The sequence below is a fragment of the Aythya fuligula genome, chromosome Z (genome assembly GCF_009819795.1).
Source record: "Aythya fuligula isolate bAytFul2 chromosome Z, bAytFul2.pri, whole genome shotgun sequence".
Classification (NCBI taxonomy): domain Eukaryota; kingdom Metazoa; phylum Chordata; class Aves; order Anseriformes; family Anatidae; genus Aythya; species Aythya fuligula.
The window spans coordinates 46,902,132-46,922,974 of record NC_045593.1 but is presented as its reverse complement, the minus strand read 5'-3'; the positions used below and the strand labels follow the sequence as shown (position 1 = coordinate 46,922,974).

Here is a 20,843-nt window from a genome sequence, read left to right as displayed (position 1 = left end):
TCTTAATGTTACATTTGCCTCCCCAGGGACTACTACAGATTTTAATCAGTTGCTTCAATTCTGATGGTAGATGAGAAAAAGTAGGCAAAAGTTTTTTAGAGATGCTTTCTGAGCACACAGAAACAGAGTTACATATATTGTGGTTTTGAAAACATGTTTTTTATATCCTATGCTCACAGTGAAATCTAACTTATTTCATAAATTGGATATGGGTTTAGATCTGAAAGTCCTTGTCTGGGTAATCAAAATATTTATAAAAATCTCCAATCAAATATTATATATATATAAACGTGTGTATATATGTTTCTGCAAATCTACAAAAATGCAGGCAGGCTAATTTCTATTCAATTCTCCTTTAGCTTAGTTTTAGTGAAGCAAACTTTTTTTTTTTTTTTTAATGTTCTAATTAGAAATGTGCAATATCTTACTTCATCAAAAGTTAACATAAATATTACTTTCAAATGTTTTGCATTCCTCACTTAAGAAAAAATAATTTAAAAAAATGCTTCTTGAAAAATTGCAGCTATCTGTACACTCTGTTGCAAAACAGATGAACAAAAATTGTACACACACACACACACACAAATTTCATTCAGCTGAGGAAGGAATTTTTTCCCATTCTCTCAGCTCTAGTGCACAGAGTGCTGAGAGAGTGCTTTGCAAAGCCTAGCCGTGTTCCCAGAGATGTTTGCAAGTTTGCTTGGCACCCAGTGCTTGCTGAGTTGTTTGTCTTGTGTTTAACCTCTGAGCAGAGTGAATTCCAGATGGCCTCCCCTCTCTGAATTCATATCATTGTCTCTGAATTGTTGTGCTTTAAGGGATGATTCAGTTAGACATTAATTGAATGGACATGAATTGAATGAATTTTCCAGAATGGACTGAATATTTCCACGGTTTCACAGGAAGAAATTATAGGGTCAGAACTGGTGTTTTCTGAACCTTAATAGTTCAGTTCTTACACTAAATTAACAAAGATTTTAAACAGTGAATTCTAAGATTAGAAGTATTCTGTGTGTGCTCAGAATATTAGGCTATATTTTTCCTTTCCTGTAAAATACTTATTTAAAGTAGATGCTTCTTTTCATGTACGCTCAGAATGACACTGTATTTTTCTGTTTGACTTTCTCTTTATTTACATTATTCAATGATGAAGACACAGGCCATTTTAGATACAAGTAACAAAATTAATGACATGGGCGTAATGACATGATGTTGTTTTATGCACCCAGATTCATTCATACCCATTTGTGTCAAATGCACAATCATAAACCTGCCCACTTTTCATGATTTTTTTTTCAGTCCTGTCAAATAATCATGAGATTAATACCAAAGCATATTTTTTTTATTCACATGTGCTTCTGTTACCTTCATACTTACACAGATACTTTCAGAATGTAATTATTTCTTTTTCCCCAGCAATGATAACAAAATGTTTATCAGAAACACATGACAGAAATGTGGCTTTCATGTTATCTTTCCAGGACTAATGATACTGGGTTCCTTTCCTACAAGGAACATCTACCAGTAACAGAAATTGTGATTACAGATACTGACAGACCAAATTCTGAAGCAGCTTACAGACTAGGGCCTTTGCTTTGCCGTGGTGACCGTAAGTAACAACTACAGAGTTTTGCTAAATAATGATGCCTTTTGACTAAAAAAAGAAAAAACAAAACAAAACAAAACAAAAAAAAAAAAAAAAAAAATAAATTTTACCCAATTCTTTTAGTAGCTAGAAAAGAAATAGACAAAGTGTGATGTTCCATTTCAAACTAGGGTAGAATTGTAAAGAAATATTTTTTTGTGTATAAACGTAAATAATGAAGACTGGCATGGTTAGTATAGTTTTTATAGTTCTTTGCATCAAATGTTATCCTGTGGGTTTCTTCTTTAATATAGTCTCATATTATTATCAGTTATTGTTTTATTTGTTGTCTGATATTTGTCTTTCATCTTTTTTTTTTCCCAATTTATTTTTAGCTTCTACTAATAAAATGAAATTAACACCAGAAAAAATAATAAAAATAAATGAACACCAGTAAAAATCTGCACTTTTAGGCTCAGTTAGGAGACTGCATAAATATATAAATACAGGTTAACAAATATTTATTTTTATGTCTTTGATTCCATTCCTCTGACTTGTCAGAGTAATTAGGAAGAGTTGTTAACAGATGTGTGCTACAGCAGTGCTTTCTAATTTTCTTATGAAAATTTGTTAGACATGGGGGAAGAAAAAAAAAAAGCAAAACAACAACAAGAAGAAAAACCATTTGGGTGCTTCCTTTTCACATCTCTTGTCACTCAGCTGTGAATAGTTTACATTTGTTGTCTGTCATAGAACTGTGCAATCACGGGATTATGATACAGAACCACGGCTAATTCTGACTGGAAGAGACCTAAGGAGGTCTCTGCCCATACAAAAAAAAAAAAAAAAAAAAAAAAAAAACACTCTTGAGTAGCCCATCTATTCTTTACTTTGCTGTATACTTGTAATGCTTTTGAAATAGTGAAGCTGTACTCTCCCAAGGAATCCATTCTGATTTACTAAGATAATTCAAATGCTTCATTGAAGCTGATTGTATTATTACTTCACTGTTTCTGCTGCTGTTCTCTCTCTTCTAATTACTAGCAATGTTTTACCAGTTTTGTATAAATTAGTATTATTAAACTTCCTATTGTGCTTGAATTACTAGTAACAGCCAGCTCATTGTTTTCTAAATAACTGTTACATACTTGAGTCATAATTGTGGTGAATTTGGCTCTGTGGGAGCTGTGACCTGGAACAGTTGAGAACAGTTTTAAAATTGATCCTAAGATGTTAAGGCGCTTCCTTCAGCTAATGACACTTTGCATAGAATGATAGGCTTCCTTCTGCAGTGACACCAAGTAACCCATCAAACAGCACAAAAGAGCAAAGACATGTTTTTCTCCCCCAGCCTCAGCCACCTGTTCATGGCTCTGGCCTACCATGTAAAAATTGTCCTGATGCTAACTTTTGATGGCTGGCAGTAGTCTCAGGTGGCAAGTGTCACAGCAAGAAATTACTAGAATATATATAAATATCCTGCCATGATGGTTTTCTAGGTGAGGGATCTGAATTCTGATTAAAACTATTAGGTCAGGAAGGATGAGGGAATGGACTTCGATTTTACTGTGGTATGTGTTTCAGGTCTTTGTTTGGTTTTGTAGGTGAGAGAAACTTGTAAATTTCTCCCCACACACACACATACACACTTATTTTATTTTATTTTATTTTATTTTATTTATTTTATTTTTATTTTTTTTTTCTAAAAACAGAGTGCCTGAAGCAAAAAACATAGTTGAGCATAAGATTTAGAATCAGATTACAGTATTATCAGGAGAATGTGCACAGTCCTTGTTCAATTACATAAGAAGTCATTGAATACCTCATTTTATTTAAAAAACAATATAGATTAGTAAAGAAATACAGATACACCTGGAAGAATTCAGCAGCAATAACAAGGTACTTCTAGTTGAACGGCATAAATGCAGATTATGTTCTTATTATAAGAGAATGCTATTAGAGATTTTATATAAGCTTTTTATTAATGAAGATAAAATGCAACAAATTATAATTAAACATGAATTTAAGGAAATATAAAACCAGGTAAATATCTTGTAACATTTTGAGTAAAGTTTATATGGATTTATCATGTAAATAAGAATTCATATGAATTTCTAAACTGTAGTCAATTAAAGAAGATATGTTAGCAGAATTTAAATATTTATTTCCTTCTATGGGAATTACTAGGAGCTGTATCTTATCTTCTTTATGATATCTGGCAAAACTTGGCTAGAGTGCAACAATGGCACAACTCCTTTCCTCTTTATGTGAGAAATGCATTTAATGACTCTCACAGTAATAATTTAGAATGAGTATTAGAATTAGAATAGTTCAGGTGGAAGGGACTTCTGAAGATCATCTAGTCCAATTGCCTGACCACTCCAGGACTAACCAAAAGTTAAATCCTATTATTTAGGGCATTATCCAAATGCCTCTTAAACATTGAGAGGCATGGTGCATCAACCACCTTGCTAGGAAACCTGTTCCAGCATTTGGCCACCCTCATGGTAAAGAAATTTTTCCTCATACCCAGCTTGAGCCTCTCACAATACAACTATTTGCCATTCCTACACATCCTATCATTATTTACCAGGGAGAGGAGAATGGCGCCTCTCTCTCTATTTGTCCTCCCCAGGAAGCTGTAAAAAGCAGTGAGGTTACCTCTCAACCTCTTTTTCTCCAAATTTGGCAACCCAAGTATCCATAGCCTTACAGCCCTGTAACCAGCTTTGTTGCTTTCCTCTGGTATTTTCACATACCTCAATATACTTTTAATATTTGGAAGCCCAGAACTGCACACAATATTTAAGGTGAGGCCTCACTTATTTTAAATATAGTGGGAAAATAGTCTCTTTTGACCAGATGGCTATGCTGTAGTTAATGCATCCCAAAACATCATTTATCCAGGGCACACTGCTGGCTCATGTCAGTCTTTCTGTCAACCAGCACCCTTAGAATCCTTACGGGTTTCCTAGCCAAATTTCTCTGAATATGTACTTCTGATTGGCATTGCTCTGTCCCTTGTGCAGAATGCAGCATTTCTGTTTGCTGAATTTCATGCTATTGGTGACTGCATAAATTTGCAGTCTACTTAGATCCTTCTACAAGGCCACTTGTCCCTCAAGAGAGTCAAGAGAACCCCCCAGTTTAGTGGGGGTTCAGATCACTAAACTTGTTAAAGATCCATTCAACTCCTGTACCCAGGTTATTCAGCCAATTCATCACTCAATGTAGCATGTACTTGTTCACCTCACAGTTGGATAATTTGCCCAGAAAGATACTGTAAGGGATGGATTCAAAGACCTTACTAAAATTCAGAAAGATTACATCCACCACCATCCCCTTATCCGCCAAATGGGTGACCTTATCATAGAAGGAGATCAAAGGCTTTCCCTTCATGACCCCATGTTGACTATGCCTGATTATTCCTTTAAATTCCTTTCAGTAGTACCCAGGGAAATCTCCATAGCTTTTCGAGGTACTGGAATTTATACAAACAAAATTTATATATAAATATAAAATTTTGTTTATATAAGATTTATATAAACAAAATTTATACAAAAAGGTATAGTACTTTGTTCAAAGTTGCTGTATCTGTTCCCCAAAAGAATACATCAGGCCCTATCTGGACAATCTAGTTGAGATTCCAGGCATTTCATTTCCTATTAACTGAGTTTTATTGTTGGAGCAGAGCTTTTTAACCTCTGCTGTGGTTTAAACCTTCAGGCAGCTAAGCAGCACGCAGCCATTCACTCACTCCTCACACCAGTAGGACTGCAAAGAGAATCAAAGAAAAAAAAAAAAAAAGGAAAAAAAAAAAGTGAAATTTTTAATTGAGATAAAGACATTTTATTAGCATGGAAAAGGAAGATAAATTATTTTTACTATGATTGTATTCGTAGTAGTAGTAGTAATATAAAAGAATGACAATAATAAGAGGAAGAACAATAATAATATCAAAGTAAGTGATGTACAATGCAATTGATGACCACTATCTGACCAATGCCCAGCCAGACTCCCAAGAAGTAGCTGCTCCCTTCTCTGCCTGCCCATACAGTTTTATTGTTCCACATGTATTCATATGGTACAGAATATCCTGTTGGCTAGTGTGGGTCAGCTGTCCTTGTTCTGTCACATCCCAGCTTCTTGTGTATCATCAGCCTGCTTGCTGATGAGAAGCTACAAAGCCCTCGACTTAGTTTATAACATATCAACAACTAAAATGTCAGTGTGTTATCAACATTATTCTCATCCTAAATCTAAAACGTAGCACCATACCAGCTACTTAGAAGAAAATCAGCTATATACCCATTGAAACAAGGACAACTTCTCATACTGAATAAATCTTTCGTGGGGATCCCATTTTTTTGTATTACCAACTAAACATGAAGCCTCTGTGGAACTCAGGTGCTCTTAACACTGAAAATCCCTTGTAGACTTAGGTACTTTCCTTTGCTTAGTTTGTTACAAAACTTATACTAGCAATATTAGACAACATTGTATTTTGACTTTAACATGTATTTTGACAAACAGGAGCATTTTGGAATTCAGCATCGTTCAACACAGAGACATCTTACCTGCATTTCCCCACCCTCCATGGAGAACTCAGTGCAGATGTATCATTTTTCTTTAAAACTACTGCTTCTTCAGGAGTGTTTTTAGAAAATCTGGGAATTCAAGACTTCATAAGGATAGAGTTATACTGTAAGTAACACCACTGCATTGTATTATTATTATTAACATTAATATCATTAACTATTACTATTATTATTTTAGTTTTCAGTAGGACTATGTTAGAGTTAACTAATAGGAGGAATATTTAAAAGTATATTCTCTATTTTTATTACAGTTATTACTTTGGTAGCTTTATCATTCTTCTCAAAATCCCATCACTGGAATTAGATTTAATTATACAAATATACATTCAAAGATAATTTCAGCCCCAGAGCATTCTTAATCTCAGCAATCAGCCTGTTACTGCTCAATCAGTTCCTACTTTACACCCCTCACAGCCAGGCACTACATGTGGCTGTTGCGAGATTCATTCAGTCACAATGTGTGAGTCAGACCATCTATAGCATATTACCCTAACTTTGTTATATCTTTTCCCAAATTCAATATCAGCAATCTTTTTATCATTATGATTTCCTTCATACATATCTAAAAACTTAGATTTTAGCACATAGATATTTTTTTTTTTACAAGAGAAAATTAAGTTGTATCATTGAATTCAGTAACATGACTCGTGTAGAATTTACCTTAGTTGTCTCAATGTTTTTTTAGTCTTATATTGTTCATTATTAAAAGGGAGACTATTTAAAATGAATAATTACTGTTTCAAAATATTTTGGATTTATTTGAAATTACAGATCATTTAAAAAGTTTTATAGTTGACAGGTGCTTCTGAGACTTCTTTGTAAAAGTTGACATTGGACATTTCCTTATTTTGTACAAATACATTGATAATTTTCTGGTGTATACATAAATAGGTACATGTATTTTATATCATACAAAATATAATTTTAGAAACACTCGTGCATCTTTATTAAAAAAATAAAATATTTTTCTTGCATTTTTTCCAATTATAATGTTTCACATTATTTAAACAAACAGAAAAGCACTTACTGCGTTGTTCTGTTGACAGGTGAACTATGGAATATTGTGTAGAATGCTTTCTCAATTTGTTTTTTTGTTGTCTCAGGCTGTATTCAAAAGATACTCTGTTTTCAGTAGTGTCTTTACCAGGTTTATAAGGAGTGTGATAAACCTGTTAAAATTTTGTGAACAGGTGAAAACACAGTAGCATAATAACCTCGGTGCCAACGAATACAGAAAATGTGTTAGGTCACCACTTCAGTGAATCTGAAGCCAATGGGTCACTACTTCTCTGAAACAATTATAATATTGTTTCATAGCAACCTGTTTTCCTATCTCAAAATAAACCATTAAATTACAGAAACATTACAGGACTATTTCTGAGAACTAAATTCATCTATGCAGTTGGCAGAAGACCATCACTATTTCTTCATGATAATAATATGCAGAGAAGCTCATGTCACTGGTCCCATTCATTCATATGCATCCTTCAGTTGCACAAACTTGTATTTTTGTATATAGGAATACTTGTATATATATATTATTTTTCTCTGTATGGCTTGTGACTAACATAAGAGAAAGGCTGAATTTGTCCATTATTACAGTGGACAAATTCAGATATTTCTTCACTTCCAGAAAATATCATGAATTGTTGAATAGGTATACTTATTATTTTTTGATAGGTAGGATTGTTTGTTCTGGAGCCAGAATTGTGTATTTATACTAAGGGTAATATTGTTCGGTAATTCATAATACATTATCTTATCACAACTACCTTAACAAACAAACAAACACATTAATCACCTTGATATCATATTATATATTACATATCATATTGTATAGTATCATTTAAATTTCATTATATACTCCTTTGCAGTAGATTTGAATGTAAATCAACAACCTACACTTCATATGCTATTTATGTTTCTACATAAATCAATGGCTTTGATTCATGTAATAGTAAATAACGATAATGAAAATGTCAGGTTACATGTTTAAGATGAAGATGTTAGAAATTATATGATTAATATTTGGCATACAATACTAGATAACACTGAGATTTTTCTTAGCATTTTATTTTTTGATTGTTCTCAAGCTTTATATCCAATGCTTTTATTTATGCTATAATAGTCTGTAGACAATTAAGACTAACTTTACCAAGGCAAAAGTGCCAGATCAAGCTTATTAGGAAAGGTGAAGTTTAAAGCTGTTTGGTTTTATGAACATCTATAAACACTGCAGTGCATACGTGACATAAAAAGCTGTTGCAAAAATATAGTTATTTATCCTAATCATATTTTAAACACAGAAAACTAAATAGTCTTAGACAAGATATGATTATTTTTATTTATTTATTTATTGTAAGCAAATATAAAAATAAAATAAAACCTTGAGGCTTTGACTTTTCTTCTGAGGTACTGTAATGTTCTGCAGACTGTTTCAAAGCCATAAAGGATAATTCAACTCTGAAAGTTTTCACAGTACAGTGTATTAAATAGTTATATGACTGCAAATTATATCTTCTAGCCAGAAGTCTAAGTTTCTATTTTATTTTTTCCGAGTGCTCACTGAAGGATTATTTCCAATTTAAATACAAAAAGATAAACAGAATTTTAAAGTAGGAGCACAATTATGTAGTAATTTAGAGGGCCTTCTGAGGAAAGAACTATTGGAAATAGTTCTGAAGAGTTCCGAGTATGAAGCTGTGATAGGCCCCCTTCTGCTCAAGTTCACTACTTATTGTCCAGGATGGTGGATTCATATTTTTTTTCTAGGGAAAGTACTTAATTATTGTATTCTGTAGCATATTACTTGGTAATTACTTTATGTTACTGCATATAATGTATATGTCTTGGTACTCTAAGTAGTTCTTGTTGGCTGTGCTTTCTGTTAGTCATTTTAGCTACAGCTAGTCACTGATCACACTCCATGATCACTATCAACTGCATCTTCCACTCCACTTTGCCAGTCTGTACCTGTGCTTTGCCTATGTTTGAATTCATTAGCTTCAAGAGTCCCTGCAATGTCTGGATTTTTTTTTTTTTTTTTTTTTTTTTGTCTAACACCAAGTTAGGTAAGGACCACAAAGTATTTATTCATTAAAAGAGCTCCAGGACAGAGCTTTCTCATGCTACCAAGAAAATGATGAAAATGTTCTTTGTCGTGGTCTTTCATCACAAGAGGACGAATTTCAGAACTCAGTCAGCATCTCTCTACATCCTGTGGCACACCTTCTGCAGGTGGTTTGACCACTGGGCTCATAATTGCCAAATTCCTTCTAAACTTGCAGTACTATTGTTTTAACCAGAGTTGATTTAAATACAAAATATAAACTGATTATATTTATCTCTTTTTCTGACATATTCTGGTCAGTCTTCAGACAGTCCACCAGATGCTAGTGGGGTCATCATAGCTCTTTAAAACTCCATCTTTGCAACTTCTGGGACTGGTTCTGTTTTTCAAGATTACATTACTCTTTAGTGTTAATAACATAATTCATTATTTCATTGGTTATTTCAAAAGCTATATGTGTTTTCTTACCTTTAAAATCTCATCAGTCACATTATTTATCAGATCTGTCATTCTGATATGCTATTTAATAGGCACATTCAGTGAGTTCAAAGCAGAATTTGTGTTTTCAGGCTTCACTCCAACAGTATCCGGAGGATTACAAAGACCTCCCTACAGAAGGTAACATTCAGCAGAAATTCTCTTTACCTAGTCACATGGAGTTTCTGTAGCTTTTGTTCTCCTACTGTTTTGTTTTTGTTATTTTTTTTTTTAAACCCTTCAGTAAAGGGAGACTGAGCTCTCAACTTTATCAAATGACACAAATTATCCAAAAATTCATTTTAATGATGACAAGATTTTAGGCAACCATTATTTCTTATTATTGTATACAACACTGTTGATTTTTAAGCGGAAGAGATCACTTACTACAAAAGGAGTTCTGGTTAAAACTCAACTGCACATTATGTCTTATTTTATTTGAAAAATCAAATGTTGTGTATATTTTTTTTCTCTCAGATTAAACTGTTATAGAAAAATACTTTATAATAATCAGATTTGGATCAGATTTGGAGGTAACAAGCATATGGCATTATTCAGTCTAAAGATTGGCCAAAGTGGATGTAAATTTTCTAAAATTTCTAATGTATCTTTTAAAACTGGAAAGAAAATGCAAGTATTTCACAATTTCACTGTGATTTTTAAAAAATGTATTATTCTGTAAATTAATGTTTGATAACATGTTTGAAGGTCTTTCATGTCCTCTGATCACTTCTAACCATCTTGCTTTTCTCTGAAAGTCTAATGACATGAATTGGAACCTTTAATGGTTCCAGTTCATGGAGACTTCTCATCCTCCAGTCTTTTTTTCTAGTAATAATTTAAAATGCTGGTAATCTCATGTTTAGGGATCTCTTCATATGTGTTTATCCTTTAGTATGTTAATTGAGCAGTTTATAACTTCCAGATTTTTGATTTCTGGCATATTCCCCATCTGAACAACAAGATGCTTTTCTAGGCAAACTATCATGCAAATGTTGCTTAGGGAACGACGCGGTTGACTTCAACATATAAGCTGAAGCGTATTGTGTGAATATAGTTACATTAAAAAAAAATATATGAGACTTTATTGAGACTTCTCAATATATAAACAAGGCTTATAATAAAGATGGAGAAAGGCCTTTTAGGAGAACCTGTAGTGGTAGGGCAAGGAGCAATGGCTTTAGACTGAACAAAGGTAGATTTAGATTGGGTATCAGGATGAAATTTTTTCATGATGGTGGTGAGACAACAGAATAGGTTCCCCAGAGAAGTTGTGGATGTCTCAATAATGGAAGACTTCAAAGTTGCGTAATACAGGGCTTTGAACACCTTCACCTAATGAAAGATGTCCTTACCCAGGGCAGAGGGGGTGGACTAGATTGTCTTAAGTTTCCTTCCAAACCAAGGAGAAGACCATCACATATCTCATTCTGCAGTATTGCAGACTAGTGAATATTCTTGACAGGCATCAGTTTTGATGTTAATTTATTTATTTATTTTACTTGCAATGTCGTAACAACCTCTATGGACATTTTAGACAGAAAAGTTTGAAAATCTTGCAAGAAATCAAAACATGGTGCATACATTGGAATCAATTTATTCTTTTCAAAAAGTTGTGTTACTGATTTTGAAAATGACTTGAATCTGTGTTAGGACAGATATTTCCTATTAGTCAATGCTGCTTTCTAGATCAGAATTTGTACTCTGATAATTGTATGAGTTGTGTGAATAAATAAGGAAAAAAAAAAAAAAAGAAGATAAAACCTGATGAATTTTAATTTTGGTGGTTGAAATTTAGCTAACAATGGTAATCAATTAACACGTAAGTAGGGTATATCTTTTTTATCCAAAATGAAAAATAGCAAAGCTAGTACATTTCACTGTTTCTTGACTTCGATACTCTCTGGGGGGTGCAACCAGTTTGACTTTCACTTTGCTGGCAAATCATTGTTCTCAGTGTCAGTGAGTGTGAAGAAAGAGCTTTGTAGATAGGACTCCTAAGGTCTACTTTTCCTCCCCAAAAAATTATCTTATCCTGCCAGAGGAAATAGTAGACTAGGCCTGAAAATAGCTTGTTCTGCTGTTTAATGTTTGTATGACCTAAATAACTATGGAATAATGCAAGCAATTACTTAAATATCGATGTCCTCTTTATAGCCCCATCTGAAGTGATTTTTTCATTCGATGTTGGAAATGGACCTAGTGAAGTTACAGTGCAGTCTCTCACTTCCTTAAATGACAACCAGTGGCATTATGTCAAGGCTGAACGAAACATCAAAGATGCATCCTTACAAGTAGATCAGCTTCCTCAAAAGTTTCATGCTGCTCCACCTGATGGCCATATTCGGTTGCAACTCAACAGCCAACTTTTTGTAGGTAGGCACTCATTTAACAGAATCTTTTCTAATTATCATCATGAAAATGTGAAAGGGAAAAAAATAGCAACAAAAAGTAACTGGGTCTTTTGAAAACAGCTTATATGGTAGAACTTTGGTGTACTTTTATGCTGTCTATTCTAGAAATATGTAAAGTCTCTCCTACCTTCACAAAACTTTTTGTCTAGATCTGCTGTAAGACACATTGTACTAAATGAACTTATTTTTCATTTGCTACATCTTAGGGAGGAGGGAAGTTAAGGGGCCTGGTGTTACTAAATAAACTGTATCTTTAGGAAAAGTTGAAAGTAGATCACTTAGAATTTATGTGATCTGACCTGTGAAGCAAAACAGAAATTCCACAGTTGTTTATGTCAATATCAAGTCTAAACAGTTTTCTAATGATAATTATCCAAAATCTTTTTCCAAATGATCTGAAACTGTACTAACCTGATTTAAGAGTAGTACTTCCCAGAAAATTTTGTCAAATAATTGGCTACTGAATAAGGTGATCTTTTTAACAAATGAAAAATAAATAAATAAATAATAATTAATATGTATATATATATTGGCTGACTTTGTCAAACGGTTTACACATCTAGTATAGATTTATGTATATTTGTCTCTTATATGGAGGTGTCAATTTAAGATTTTGTCTAGTTAGTTTTTTTCAGATAGTTTTCAGAGATGAATAGTTTACATTGAAACAGAGATTCTATTCTGCTGCTTCTGGTATTTTTTTTTGTGGAAGCTTTTAGTCAACAGCTGCCTGGAAATTCATGAGGATTGTGGCTGGCAACCTTTGATATTGTGAAGTATTTTCTGTTTTTCTTTGTAAAAGAGAAAGAAGGGGAAAACAGCAACAACAACAACAACAACAACAAAAAACAAGACAGCAACAACAACCGAAACAGGAGATATCATAGTAAATTCTGTAACATAGCTTAGGAGAAAAGATATTGTGCATATTGTACACCTTGCTAAGAAATCACAATGAACAAAATGTTGGCCGTCAGGAAGTGTCTTAAAATGAACAGTCATAATAAATGAAGAAACAATTATTATTACCTTCTGGATTTTCCTATTCATTTACATATTTTCTTAACATTTACATGTTTCATAGTCAGGACGGACCAGCCTCTTCACTCAGCAGAGAAGGGAATAGATTCAAGACTGGACACAGCTTCTACCACAGGACAAAATATGCAATCCCAGACATGAACTCTGGGATATCATGATCCATACCATGAGACAGACATATAGACAGACATGCAGAATAATTGAGCAGTCAGCAGAATTTTGAAGAAGTAAAACTTTACTCTTCATCACCCTCCCTTAACCTTTTCTCCTTTATTTTTATTTTTATTTTTATTTTTATTTTTATTTTTATTTTTATTTTTATTTTTATTTTTATTTTTATTTTTATTTTTATTTTTATTTTTATTTTTATTTTTATTTTTATTAATTGTTGTGTATTTCTTCATCTTTCCTTCTCTCCCTTTCTCTCCCCTTCTCTTCTCTTAAAAACAGGCAAACAAAACAACAAAACCTAATTTCTGGATGTTACTCCTTTGTGAATTAATAACAATATGCATCATTGCTTGGTATCTTACTGTGCTGTGCAAAATATTTTTTTCCCATTAAAAGCTTCAGGAGTTTACTGTAATTACTTGAGAAAAAAAAAAGCATAAACGTATATATCGGAAATTCATCATAGACTGTTCAAGGGCTGTAAAATATACAGATGTTGTTCTAAATCTACAGATTGGTTCTTTTTTATTTTTGAAAGCTCATACGAATTTATTTCAGGTGGGACGGCATCTAGACAGAAAGGATTTTTGGGATGCATTCGTTCATTACAGTTAAATGGAATGGCCCTTGACCTGGAAGAGAGAGCGAAGATAACACCAGGAGTTGAACCAGGATGTCCTGGACATTGTAGTAGCTATGGTAACCTGTGTCACAATGGTGGAAAATGCAGAGAGAAATACAATGGATTCTCTTGTGACTGCAGTTTCTCTGCCTATGCCGGGCCATTCTGTAAGAAAGGCAAGCATGTCTTTTAGCTTCATCAGTTACTGAAAATAAGAGCATGCAGTCCAGAATAAGTTCTTTAAGGATAAGTCTGAATGGTTACAAATCATTTGTTTCACCTAGTGTAGACAAACATTCAGTTTAATTTGCTCAGTATGTGTAACTAGTTTTATAAACACGGTCTTCCAGAGTTATACTCTACACCTTATTTTAACACCATTAAAACACCATATGTGAGAGAGTCACTATGTTTTCTTTAATGTTATATAGCAGCTTTCATATTTTAATATTATAGTACAGCTAGGAATTTTTTTTATATAAAATATATATGTTTAAAAAATATGTTTATATAAATATGTTTGTCAAGTCTTAACTAGGACTAAAGCTATGAGTAAATTTGGAAAACAAACCAATAAGTAATTTTTTTCTTTGATTGTTTGTTTTTTAACTGCAAGAGGAAAATGACATTATGGGGAAAAGGAGCGAACCCATCTTTCCATCCATTCTAATTGAGTTCTTCACTAATAGTGTTATACTAGTGGATGATAAACAGTCACTGAGTTTGAATTTTAAGAATGGAAGTTCATTTAGAAATTAAATATTTTCAAATCACTCTAATTTGTTAAAAATTGCTTTCTTCCTCCATGTATTCTGCAAAGTACTTGCTGGCTTAAATGCCATCGCTCCAGGTTTCTCTAAATTCATGAGCATTACATCTACCCAGCCACTACTGCCACCAAAAAAATAAAAGACTCTTGTGAAGTCCTTCCATATGCATATCCCCTGTGGCACTAATGCTACTGAGTGTCTTCCATTCATTATCATGATGTCTTCCAGCTCCACAGAAAATAGAAGAAGAATGGTCACAATACAAGCTTATTATTCTTCAAGTGATTGATTAGTGGATCCTGTTGCTGAAAGTGTGGGATGACCTTTAATAATTTTAATCACTCTCTTTCAAAAATACTGAGCCACATTACAGTAATTTACAGATTTCTATTTATTTATTAATTTATTTATTTTCTGAAGTCTGTGTGTGATAATGGTATAGTCTAAGAGTTGTTTTAATAGGAAGCTGTTGTGAGATGTTCTGGAGACACAGAGGGCCTTTATATCTTCTCCCACACACTTGGGCATAGAAAAGTTTAGTCAATGTGTTAGTGTGTTAGGATTTAAACTCCTGCACCAATTTTTCTGTGTGTGCAGTGTACTTAGGAGAGAAAACGTGGACTTTAGGACATAAATAAATAGGAAAAAAAAAAAAAAAAAACACACACACACACACAAAATTTAAAAAAAATAAAAAAACACAGAAGCATGCTCAAAACCAGACAAGAAGAAGCACATCTTCATGCAACAGATATTTACGACACATGCCTAATGTGGTTTTGGTCTAACACAGTCTTGTTATTCTCTATAATTCTAGGTATTATTTCTGTTAATATTTCTTTCAACCGCATCACAACAATTAAGAAAACTTGTTCTTGGTTTTGTTTTTTTTGTTGTTGTTGTTTGCTTGGTTTTGTTTTGTTTTATTTTCCTGTTTTTGCTGTTGTTTTGCATCATATTTAAAATTTGAATTGTTTTTTATTTCAGAGATCTCTGCCTATTTTGGAACTGGAAGTTCTGTGATATACAATTTTCAAGAATACTACACCTTCACTAAAAATTCTAGTTCTCATGCTTCTTCTTTCTATGCTGACATGACACTGAGCAGGGAAACAATCACACTTGCCTTTCGAACAACACGGACACCAAGCCTACTGCTTTATGTTAGCTCCTTCTACAAGGAATATCTCTCAGTCATTCTAACCAGAAATGGTGAGTGTTCAGATTGGCTGTCTGGAAATGCTAATGAGCTGTCAACTCAAATTCATCCTGACTCCCAGAGCTGAATCACAAATTAAACATTGTCCTGTTGTTGCTTAAAATGGTATCTTTATTTTTCTGTTGTTACAAGCAATGCTTTCCATCTCAACATAATTCTTACTGTAATACCAACTTTTACTGCATTTTAACAGTTTTGGCAAAATTAATTATTTCTGGAAATCCTTTAGTGTTTTTTGGTGGTGGTGGTGGTGGTGTGTTTTTTGTTGTTTTGTTTTGTTTTTTTCTTTTTAAGACTTGAAACGAAATTCAAAATATATCTGGTGGAAATCCACATTATATAACAAATGGACAGATGGGAATTTACCTTTTTCTATTTAAACTAAGCATGAAATGTTAGTTGGATCTTTGTTTTGCATTCTTTCATCTTGTCTACTAATTTCTTAATGGCTATTTTCCTTCTTTTACTCCTAGATATTTTTTTCAATTAAGAAATTTAATTACAGAAAAAAAAAAAAAACAAACACACACACAAAAAAATAACATGAATATTTGAGTGTGTTAAAGACTGTTTGCAATCGTACTGGCCCTGTGCTCAAAGAGACTGGCTTTTCCAGTTACATTAGAACATAACTGTAGAGTCCTGATCATGTGAAGTAGAACATGTTCTATGACTGGCCTGGGTCTGGATGGGGATTTGCTTTTCAAAGGACTAGTACAAAGTTGTAGTATATCTATATCTGATATCACTCCTATCTCTGACAAGAAAACCATGGAGCCTTTGTGTTAAAAAGTCTTTGTGGGGTATGCGTAGAGACTATACTAAGAGTTAACAACAAGAAATGAAAAGTGAGATAGAAATGATTCATTGTATCTTTCTTGACAGTTGATTGGTCAGAGATTTACAGTCTGACAGTGTAAATATTATTCAAGAATAGTACTGGTAAGGTAGAGAGTTTTATTTGATAAATCACATTGAAATAAGCTACCAGACCAAGCCTTTCTGAGATATACTAAATAAAATGCCGCAAAACCTTTAACTCATTATGACAGGTTCACAGTTTATACAGATTTGTCACAGTTTATAGCTATATTTGCTACATCATCCTACTTTCAAAATTGTTGTTACCCTTCCTATTTTCTTCTTTCATTTTTCACTTAAGTCAATTTCTCCTATTTGAGCTAATTCCTTATATAAATTAAACATTTGGTTTGCTCTTCAAATACATATGTGAAGAGGGAGGTATTGTATATGATCTACTCTGTCTTTTGTGTACCCATTGTACTATACCATTTGAACTATCTATATCTGCAGGAAGTTTACAGATCAGGTACAAACTAGACAGCCATCAAGATCCTGATGTCTTCACCACCAATTTCAAAAGCATGGCTGATGGACAGCTACACCATGTGAAGATTGACAGAGAGGAGGAAATGCTCCTTGTAGAGGTAATTCAATTCAATTCAAACAAAATAATAATAATTAAAAAAAAAATAAAAGGGGGGGGGAGGAGTATTACCAAAGAATATAAGATCCAAAACAAAATGAAATAAATAGTTAAACCAGAAAACTTACCCCAAAATAAACTGTGTTTTAATATCTTAAATAAATAAGTAAATAAAGCAAAGCTTAGCAGACTCAGTAAAAGTCAAGTTTAGGAATTCTCTTTGGCTTTCTTCTTGTCTATTTTAAAAAGGCAATTTATCCTCATCATTTTATATGAATTGTTTTATTGTTAAATTTATATAATTGGATGAATGCTGTCATTAATTTGGGATCTTGTATTTTGATTTTTTTTAATTAATCAAACAACAATACACATATTTTTATATCTAGAAAATAACTTAAGCCTACTTTCCTATTTCTCACAAGTCCTTTTTACATCAATGGAATATTATTATTAAGAAAAAAAAAATATATATATATTATTTTTTTTATTTTTTGTGTATAGCAGATGATAAAATAGAAATACTTAATTTACCAATTAATCATTAGATTATTTAGAATTGCTAGAATTGAATTAATAAAACCTCAATTTTTGAATTTTTTTTTTTTTATATAAATAATGGATGTTTCAAGTTAACAGTTTAGTGCAAGAGATGAGATTCCTTAATTATGCATTGGTACAAGGCTTGAAGTCAAGCTATTCTAGAGGTATACTGGCAGGCAGAGTATTTACAGTACAATACTTGAACTTCAAACATGAAATAAATGTTGAGTGACTTTTTTATAATGAAAAGAATATTTTCCATTGTTTTGGATGTTTACCAATGTTGTTTATTTTGATAATAACTAAGAAGGAATCATCCAAATAAATTAAACAAATACTAATTTATTAAGCATTTATAAATGCTTAAGAAGTATCACAGCTATAATCAGTGAGCTTAGAAAGCTATTTTTTTTTTTTTAAAAAAAAGATGCAATTAACAAAGGTTTCACTCAGCTTTTTTATTTATTTATTATTATTATTATTATTATTTATTTATTTTGACTCACATCTTACCTGTTTTCTTTCAAAATTTAACTAAAGTCATTTCCATTATCCTGCTTTGCTCTTCGATACACCATTTTGCAGGTTAACCAGAATGAAAGAATGAAATTTATTCTGTCTTCAGGCACAGAATTCAATGCAATCAAGTCTCTCATACTTGGCAAGATTTTAGGTAAGTGAAACACCACCTGGTTTTCTAAAGCGTAGATCAAAATGTCGCCATGGCAAACTGTCGTGGTTTAACCCGGCTGGCAGCTAAATACCACGCAGCCGTTCGCTCACCCTCCCCCCTCCCTCTCTGGGACGGGGGAGAGAAATGGAAAGTGAAGCCCGTGAGTTGAGATAAAGACAGTTTAATAAGACAGGAAAATAATAATAACAAAATAATAATAACAATAATAACAATAATGTTACAATGGTGATAATAGGAAAATAATAATAATATGTACAAACAAGTGATGCACAATGCAATTGCTCACCACCCGCTGACCGATGCCCAGCCTAACCCCGAGCAGTCCGGCCCCCTTCCCCCGGCTAGCCACCCCTATATATTGTTTAGCATGACGTCAGATGGTATGGAATACCCCTTTGGCTAGTTTGGGTCACCTGTCCTGGGTCTGTCCCCTCCCAGCTCTTACTGCACCCCCAGCCTGCCTGTTGGCAGGACAGAGCAAAAGTCTGAGGTGTCCTTGACTTGGTATAAGCACTGCTCTGCAACAATTAAAACATCGGGGTGTTATCAGCACTCTTCTCATCCTAAGCCAAAACACAGCATTCCACCAGCTACTAGGAAGAAAATTAATTCTGTTTTAACTGAAACCAGGACACAAACTTAATAGCATTGAAAGACATTTGTTGTCTTGTAATTAATTAGATGCTGAGTTACAATCAAGGTAGGAACTTCAGTCCTATTGGAGTACAAATATAATCATGTGTAAGTACTTCCTGAAAAATGAGCAAGTGCATTCCATTAAAAGTAATTTTACACTTATCTCTTCTATTTTTGCAATCAAACATTATGAAACACAACTTTTTTTTTTTCCTCTCAGGAAAAAATAATTTATCATCATATCATACACAAAGACCATAGAATGCTATTAATCTTAATGTATCTTAAATATTTATAAGTTTGTAAGGCATGATGTTGTCATTACTATTTTCTACAAGTCTTTTAATTTTTCATAAAAACACATTCAATAAGTTATGAAATTTTATAAAATAATAAAAAAAAAAATACTTGGAAATTAAGTGGCTAACTTGGTGTCTCACAGAATCACAGAATTTCTAGGTTGGAAGAGACCTCAAGATCATCGAGTCCAACCTCTGACCTAACACTAACAGTCCCCACTAAACCATATCACTAAGCTATACATCTAAACATCTTTTAAAGACTTCCAGGGATGGTGACTCCACCACTTCCCTGGACAGCCTGTTCCAATGCCTAACAACCCTTTCGGTAAAGAAGTTCTGCCTAACATCCAACCTAAAACTCCCCTGGTGCAACTTAAGCCCATTCCCCCTCATCCTGTCACCAGGCACGCGGGAGAATAGACCAACCCCCACCTCGCTACGGCCTCCTTTGAGGTACCTGTAGAGAGTGATAAGGTCACCCCTGAGCCACCTTTTCTCCAGGCTGAACAAGCCCATCTCCCTCAGCTGCTCCTCGTAGAACTTGTTCTCCAAGCCCTTCACCAGCTTCGCCGCCCTTCTCTGGACTGTATTAAGCACCTCGATGTCCTTCTTGTAGCGAGGGGCCCAAAACTGAACACAGTACTCGAGGTGCGGCCTCACCAGAGCTGAGTACAGGGGGACGATCACCTCCCTAGCCCTGCTGGCCACACTGTTCCTGATACAAGCCAGGATGCCGTTGGCCTTCTTGGCCACCTGAGCACACTGCTGGCTCATATTCAGCCGACTATCCACCATCACTCCCAGGTCGTTCTCTGCCTGGTAGCTCTCCAATCACTCATCTCCCAGCTTGTAGCTCTGCTTGGGGTTATTGCACCCCAGGTGCAGGACCAGGCACTTATCCTTGTTGAACTTCATACAGTTGACCTCAGCCCATCGGTGCAGCCTATCCAGATCCTCCTTCAGAGCCTTCCTACCCTCGAGCAGATCGACACACGCACCTAACTTGGTGTCATCTGCAAACTTACTGAGGGTGCACTCAATGCCCTCGTCCAGATCATCGATGAAGATATTAAAGAGGATCGGCCCCAGCACCAAGCTTTGGGGAACACCACTAGTAACCAGCCTCCAACTGGATTTGACTCCATTTACCTGTAGTTTCCCTGGTCAGTCCTCCGGCCCTTGTTGTAGATAGGTGTCACGTTTGCTAGCCACCAGTCAACTGGGACCTCCCCCAATAACCAGGACTGCTGATAA

At 34.0% G+C, this 20,843-nt stretch overlaps 1 protein-coding gene across 3 annotated transcripts in view; it reads left to right on the top strand.

Moving 5' to 3' along the window:
• The window catches only part of LOC116501013 (contactin-associated protein-like 4), a 217,461-nt gene that overhangs the window by 176,762 nt on the left and 19,856 nt on the right, over positions 1-20,843 (top strand). For all 3 annotated transcript variants that reach the window (XM_032206374.1, XM_032206373.1, XM_032206375.1), the window contains 7 exons: positions 1,482-1,609; positions 6,119-6,289; positions 11,888-12,106; positions 13,915-14,154; positions 15,736-15,960; positions 17,282-17,415; positions 18,543-18,630. In XM_032206374.1, the coding sequence (XP_032062265.1) occupies positions 1,482-1,609; positions 6,119-6,289; positions 11,888-12,106; positions 13,915-14,154; positions 15,736-15,960; positions 17,282-17,415; positions 18,543-18,630 (1,205 nt within the window). The remainder of the gene's footprint in view (positions 1-1,481; positions 1,610-6,118; positions 6,290-11,887; positions 12,107-13,914; positions 14,155-15,735; positions 15,961-17,281; positions 17,416-18,542; positions 18,631-20,843) is intronic.